Genomic DNA, 7517 nt, shown 5'->3' with positions numbered 1-7517 from the left:
TATTTTAATATATATAAATTATTGAAAAATGATATTTATATTTTTAAAGTGTATAAATTAAGAGCACTTCACCAATGAAAACAGGTAAATCTAAGATTTACAAAAAAAATTATTTTTTAATAATATATCTCATTTTTTTAAAATGAGGTATGTAGGAATTGTACACTAGCTATATCTAGTATTATTCTTAAGAAAAGTTTTACATTACACGTTTGTTGAGGAAAAAAATAAAAAATAAAGATCCACGCAACAAATGTGTAATATAACTGATAAATAGAAGAACAAAAATTTAATGTAGAATCACTTTCGCATATTTTTTGTATATTCTATTAATGTGATTGACTACTTTAATATGTCTAATATAAAGTAATTAATTTATCTAATTATATCAATAAATTATGTAAAGAATATGTAAAAGTGATATACAGTAACAGAACTCGTGGAAGAATGACAGGTGACTTAGGGCTTGTTTAGGGTTGCGGGGAGTCTTAAAAAGTGATTAAATATTCTTAAAAGCTTTTTAATGAAAAAATTAGGTCATTTAGGTGTTACATATTAAAGAACTTTTTATCTCAAATAAGCTAAAAAGTACGTTTGAGGAAAAATATTATTTTGATGCTTTTTTTCAAACGTGTTTTTCCGAATAATACAGAATGTAATTAAAATTTTAAAAAGACTATCAATAGACAAAAATATCTATACAACTTTAAGATAATTACAACTTTCAAACTTTCAAGGATATTATTATAATTTTTTAAAATTTAAATAATTGTCATTTCTATATCAAAAAGTACTTATTAAATTTGTTTCCAAACAAACTTAACATATTTGAAAGTGCTTTAAACATATGGTTATCAAACAATAAATAAATTTTTAATAATAAAACTTATTAATTAAGTTATAAATTATAAATACTAAAATTATAAATAATATTTCATCTCTCAATCCTAACAAAAAGAAGTTGGATTTCTGTACGTAATAACGGCTTTTGTCGTTAGGAAGTTTCTTTCTTATCCACAATCACCCACAGATGGACCTTCTCCTAACACTTTGGTTGTGTGGCTTCAAATTCCACTAACCCCGCCTCCTCCGTCTTCTTCTGCAATATTTTCCTCCCTGTCACTCTCCTGAGAAAACAAGCATTGGAAACTCAAGGCTCGATCAATACCTCGAATCTTTATGCAGCACATTCAAGAATGCATACCCTCTCGTAGTTCACGGACAACCCATCCGCACAGAGAAATTCCCGCCAATTATTTGTTTGAATTATCTTCGAGTTAATACTTGTGTTTCTGTGAAACGCTGGTCCGGTTGATTTTGATTGAAAAAAAATGGATAGATTTTCGTATGGAGAAAGTGTTCTATTAGGGTATACAAGTCGTCGAGGATCTTTCACGAACTCCAGCTCTTCATCCAAGACACCTAGCGGAGACTCGGATTTTGATTTCCACGATGTCTTCGGCGGGCCACCGAGGCGGTTGTCGATGCAAGTGAAGTGGCCTAGTTTCAACGAAGCCACGGGTTTCTATGGACGTAAGAGCGATGATGAAGCAGCACTTCCGTGTCATATAGGTGAGAAGCCGGTGTTTCGGGAGGAAAATGCGAATCGAAAGCGGGACCTGAGCAATGATTTCTTCGATGACATTTTTCGAGGCGATGAATCTTCGAGTTCTACTCAGAGGAAGCTGGATAAGGACCCCTTTTCTTCGTCTTCAGGTTCGCGAATTCTAAGCCCTGCCCGACCCCTGCCACCCAAAGCTGATCCCTTTGGGATCAGTTCATCAATCGCTCCACAATTAAGGTTTTAAGTTTATTCTGAAGATCCTTTCAGTTATTTAGAAAACACGAGGAAAAAAAAAAAAAAATATATATATATATATAGCAAAAAGCATCAATCTATTTACTTTCACCAAGTTAACATGCATAATTGTTTCGAGAATTCATGGTATTGAATCAAAACTATTATACGCTCATGTATTGGGTTTCATTCCTTTTTAATTTTTCAAATAAGGTTTATATCTCCATCTTCAATATTCTGATTTTTGTGCTTGTTTTGCGGTGTCTTACTTGAACCATGTTTGATTTCCTAGCCTACCTGCCAAATTGACCAGAGGGACGGATTTGCTGGTATTTGGGTCCACCCGTCATAGTCCATCTAAATACAAGGATGGTCCATCCAGTGGCATTGGCTTTTCTTATTCTTCAACTTCGAATCTTTCTCGATTGTCAAGCCAAGCAATCCAAAGCCAAGAGGAGTTGGGAAATGATGTTCAATCATCTTATCAACAAAGCCCTTTGTCTCAGGAGATCACTCGCAGCAGAGAGGGGTCGCCGGACTTGATTAAATCTGATAAAAGAGATACGGAAGGTAATATTGAAACGGAATCGGAGGTCCCAAAAGATGGTAGCCAATTTCACTTCTCAATTTACAAATGGGCTAGCAAAGGAGTGCCATTGGCGATGCCTTTTAGAGGAGGGAGTAGGTCAAGATTAAAAGAATCTGCAAAGATTGTGAGGTGCTCGAGCTCGAATGGATGGTTGGGAAGTGGAAGAAGGGCGAGGGAAACATCTGCAAACTCGTCTAGGATGGAATGTAACAAAGTAGAAAATTTTTCCGTTCCTGATGCAAGCATTCAAGATAGAATAGAACCATGCCAAAATGTTGAAGAAGCAATTCTTCACACACCTGAATCAGAAAGCTTGAGCAGCGTTCAAAAGGTTATTGAGGAAGTTCCTGGTAATACCATCTTTCACGATGTTATAGAAGAAGTAAAACCTCAATCCCTCCCCACGATAGAATTGCAAGATGAGGACAAGAAAGAAAATACTGCGCTTACAAAAAAAGTTCACAAGCCGGCAGGGAAATCCCTACATTCTCTGTTGTCTGAAATGGATCATGAACAAGGTCAGTGGGTTCCAGATCAAGTGCATTGGTACAAATATATTGTCTCTAATGCCACGTGTGAAATCACTACTGTCCCAAAGCTAATGGGAAGAGGTAGATTTATTGTTCAATTTATATTTTAACGCCGCGCCCATTCTTCTATTGCAGACGATGATGGAATCAGTGAAAAGGGTGAAGGAAAGGAAAGGACAGTTAACAGCACAAAAACCCCATTTTCTGTTGTTGATGTAAGTGAAAATGCAAAGAAACAAGATGGAGAAGAAACAACCCAGAATTATGTAGAAGCTGATAAAGCTACTTTCCAAGATTCATACGTACGCTCAGCTGATAAGCTTGGGAGGAACAGAGCTAAGGGAAGGGTCAAAGAATTCGTTAAAATATTCAACCAAGGAGCTTCTCAAAAACCCAAAGACAATAGCCCTAAATTGAGGAAGAGAGACAACTACATAGTAGTGGACGAATTTAACATTAGCGCAACTGGAGTAGAAGAGAAAACTCCCAGGACCAGTGTAATCGTAGAGTCCCAGAGACTTCAAATTTCATCTCTTTCGAATTTGAAAAACTATTTTATGCCTGAAAATTTTTAAGTGAATCTGAAAAATTTAATATTTCTTATCATCTTCTCAGGCAGATGAATACCTGAAACATTCGGAGAAAGAACATTCTGCCATCAAGACTTCCAACTATATACTTAGTGATACTTTGTCAGGACAAAAGGATTGCTCATCAAGTACTGGTTAGTTTCCAAATTCTTTTATCAAAGTAGTAGTGAGACTTATTAGCTTAATGCTTGGGAACAGGTCCAAGTGGAAAACGTACGAGTTATGAACTTATGATTGGATATCCCATGTTTCATCAGAAAGTGGTGATTTGGAAATGTCATAGTTGCATATATAAATTGCAATGTCATCTACCATCAATTTAAGGCCAAAATATGGAATGAGTTGGTGCAAAATATTGACCCAACTCCTTTCAGTACTCCTTATTTATAGATAACTTCCACCATACATGATACCCCCTGTGGTAAACATGTGAGAAGAAGTAGCAGTGCAATGTGCAACATGAAGTTCATTTGCTGCGTTCTCCAATTTGTATAAACTCAAAAAACAACGAAAGTTCTAATTTATTGTATTCAATTTATGTCGATTTAACCAGAACTGGGTATGTTGTGAAAATTCAGAAGATATGTATAACAAATCCATGTATTTTTTGTCAGCATCAACTCTTAAGGGCTCAAAGGCTACAGTTGAATATACAGATGAGTCCTTTGAAGGGAACTTCCTTGTATGTAATTTTTCCATTTGAACATTAATATTTTTTCATTTAGATAAATTTGCATTGGTTTCTCATTTTCTATACATTATATCTGTCTAATTTGGTTTACATAGTGGTTCGATGCAAAGTTGTTCGAATAAAATTATGTGAATTCCCATGTTAAGTGTGTCCCCATGTGCATCTTATAAAATTTAGAAACTAAAATAGTAATCTCGAACCATGAAAATCTAAGTAAACGGAGTACGAGCATAGGATGCTACTTCTATTTGCACTACTTGCATTGTTTATGACATCTTCTGAGGAGCTCGTTCACTTGGGTTTCTTTACAGATAAAGGAGATAGTACCCCTGGGCCAGAATGAACCGCCACAAAGTGGCGATGAAGACAAAGAAATCCAAGTAACGAGAACACAAGCATAGGCTCAACTTTAATGTTGCTTTTTAAATTTATTGGTAGGCAATAATTGTGCTATTTCACATAATGCAGGCTATTGATGCAAAAATACGACAGTGGTCTAATGGAAAGACAGGAAATATGCGCTCATTGCTATCAACTTTACAATATGTGAGTATGGGTAGTGCTCGCATCCATGCACTCTCCCACCCACTTCTTGCTCTCTCATTTTAACACCCTCCTAAGTGAAGAAAGAAAGCTTTTGCTTTCTACCTCCTGCTACTTGAAGTACTGAGAACGCTCCTATTGTACTTTTATCCTTCACTGCGACCAAATAATTATAATGTATATTTTGTTCCTCCAGTAATTGGAAGACTTGCTGGGTAAATTGTCTGGTTCAACATGCTATGAAAATCCTTTTCCACTCAAAACTAATGTTGGTATCCTTTTACACGCAGGTTCTTTGGCCAGAAAGTGGGTGGAAGACTGTACCTCTTGTTGATATCGTTGAAGGGACTTCAGTGAGAAGAGCGTATCAAAAAGCTTTACTCTGCCTTCATCCAGATAAGTTACAGCAGAAAGGTGCTGCTTTGCATCAAAAATACATTGCAGAAAAAGTTTTTGAGATTTTGCAGGTAATGTTCAGTGAGTTTCTAGTAGAATTTGGTCCCAGACATAATTATTTTATATGTTTTGCCTTTCAAGGACGGTGCTAGATAACTGCCTATCCTAGTCACTGAAACCCTCAAAATGACACAAAAAGTTTCTAGACCTCATTCAGGTGTTGATAATCTTTCCTTTTGATCATTGTCTGCGGAAATTTTCATCCTTCATGTCTTCACTCTAGTTGACCATCTGATTTTGCTTTGTTCTAATTTCTTGAAGAAAGAGGCCAGGCTTGTAATATACCACTGAACTTTATATGTTCAGCTTATACAAAAGAGAGTAGCTAACGAGCTATATGTATTTATATCATAAATTAATAAAGTTTTCACTTTCATGTTCATTCTTGTGATCCAAAACAATGCAAAATCACATATCAAGATCAAGATAAATGGAATAGCAACCAAGAAGTTCAGACACACCCTCCAATTGCATCATTTGACTGAAGATCATGTATGATCAACTGATCATACAATTTCGAGTTGTCAACATAGATTTGCTGCCATGTTCAATGTTCTTTCTTTACTGTATTTAGATACGGTCTGGTCTGGTCAGCTTAGATTGATCCTTTAGTTGCAGCTCACTGAAATTTGGTTACTGGGAACTAAGTTGTGTTGTGTTTTTAGCCATTCATTTATTTAAAAATCGTTTATCTTGTTGTTTTCATTCAGGAGGCATGGACTCATTTCAACTTGCTTGACTCATTGTGACTTCAATGCTCTTGGTCAATACATTCAGGCCTCGTTTTTTTTCGCAGATGAGATGAAATAAGATGAGAATAGTTGTGAAAACAAATGAAGCCTCCGTCAGTCAGTCCTAGAGGACACAGACTAGGTGTTCAGAAACAAAATGCAAGTCATGAATAAATTATGAACTGTAAAATAAATTCCATTTTGGGTTGTGCATATATATAGATAATGTAAATTGGTTCCATGAGGCATTTGAAAGATCATGTTGGTACACCAAAAAAGTGATTTTCATATTCTTGGAGAATTTGCATTGTGTTGAAGATTTTTCTGTCGGCTGATCTGTGTTGCGGGCTTGGGTTATGGATATTGGACGGGGAAGGGGGTGATTACTCGAAATGAAGGTCCAAAATAAAAATATGTGAAATTATATTTGCACTAATAGGATATATAAATATTGCACATATTTTTTTAAAAAAATAGATAAATATGAGACGCACGTGAAGTTACCATTTACAATAATGTTAAGATGCTTTTAATTCCTTGAACATGCAACAATAGGCTCATTAGTCTCATAGAGAATTATATACATACAACTCTTTACATAATTATATTTTAAATAATGAGAGATATTTTGATAAAATAAATTATAAAAGACTCTTTTATATGAGAAATAATTTGTATAAGTTTCAAATAAATAAAACTAGTGCAAACCTTTATAAAAAAGTGAACACCACATTAAGAAAAAACTTTTTTTTTATAAAAGAAAATACTTTAGCCAAAGATTACACAAAAGTAAACCTACAAACTGATGTGGCTTAATGTAGTACGTTAGATTGTAAAGTTAGTTTTATTATAAAATAAATCTAATAGATTTTTTGAAATTATGTCAGTTTATGAATTTATTTTATGTATTTTTTTTTGTATCTGTAACGGTTCTCTTTTATAAAAAATTTATACGAAACTTGTTTATTTGAGATTATATAATTAATTAATTTTTTTATATATCTTCCTACCTCTTTAGACCACAATACTACACTTGTTACTGTTGTCCCTCCAATAGATGCTGATTCCCCCACCACAATAATGCAATGTTCTTTGCCACCCTTTCAAGCAATCCATTTCTTAGATCTGTTTGATACAACCACCAACCAAAAATAGCCTCTCTTTTTAGATTTGGGGCCAGATTAATAATTGACTCAAAACTTTTTTTAGATTTCTTCTCATCTCGAAGATGCTCTCTCTCTCTCCTCTGCTTTTTTTAACGTGATCATGTCTAAAATTTCTACCTTTTATCCCCATTTGATTTTGAATGTCACCTAATAAAGTGAAAGTACCGTTCTCTTGTCTCTCTTAAATGTTTATGATACCACTTTGGCTGAACACGTGTTCAAAAGACTCAAAACAGACACATAGTCATCACAAGTTTGAAATTTGCAGAAACCCCTTTTGCATTTCTAGTTTTAAAAAATATATTAATTTAAAAAAAAAAATGATATTTACAGTATATAAATATCATATAATTATTTAAAAAATTAAATAAATATAAAATTTATATAAAAAATTAATCTTTTAATAATAAATTTTACTTTTTT

General features: G+C 34.1%; 1 protein-coding gene across 5 annotated transcripts; it reads left to right on the top strand.

The window, feature by feature from the left end:
- Positions 1 to 1037: 1037 nt before the first annotated feature.
- On the top strand, positions 1038 to 6229 carry LOC122297476 (J domain-containing protein required for chloroplast accumulation response 1-like). 5 transcript variants are annotated; one of them, XM_043107536.1, is made up of 9 exons: positions 1040 to 1801; positions 2112 to 2905; positions 3053 to 3420; positions 3533 to 3641; positions 4122 to 4189; positions 4510 to 4578; positions 4667 to 4744; positions 5032 to 5208; positions 5908 to 6229. In XM_043107536.1, exons 1-9 carry the CDS (start codon positions 1332 to 1334, stop codon positions 5944 to 5946), a joined length of 2172 nt encoding a protein of 723 aa, XP_042963470.1. In that variant the 5' UTR covers positions 1040 to 1331; the 3' UTR covers positions 5947 to 6229. The 5 variants fall into 5 exon arrangements, 3 of the variants coding, with proteins under 3 accessions (XP_042963470.1, XP_042963468.1, XP_042963469.1); XM_043107534.1 differs by having other exon boundaries at positions 1041 to 1801; positions 2091 to 2905; XM_043107535.1 differs by having other exon boundaries at positions 1042 to 1801; positions 2091 to 2905; positions 3053 to 3414.
- Positions 6230 to 7517: the final 1288 nt, after the last annotated feature.

Source organism: Carya illinoinensis, chromosome 15 (assembly GCF_018687715.1).
Source record: "Carya illinoinensis cultivar Pawnee chromosome 15, C.illinoinensisPawnee_v1, whole genome shotgun sequence".
Taxonomy (NCBI): domain Eukaryota; kingdom Viridiplantae; phylum Streptophyta; class Magnoliopsida; order Fagales; family Juglandaceae; genus Carya; species Carya illinoinensis.
This window is presented reverse-complemented; position numbering and strand designations above follow the sequence as displayed.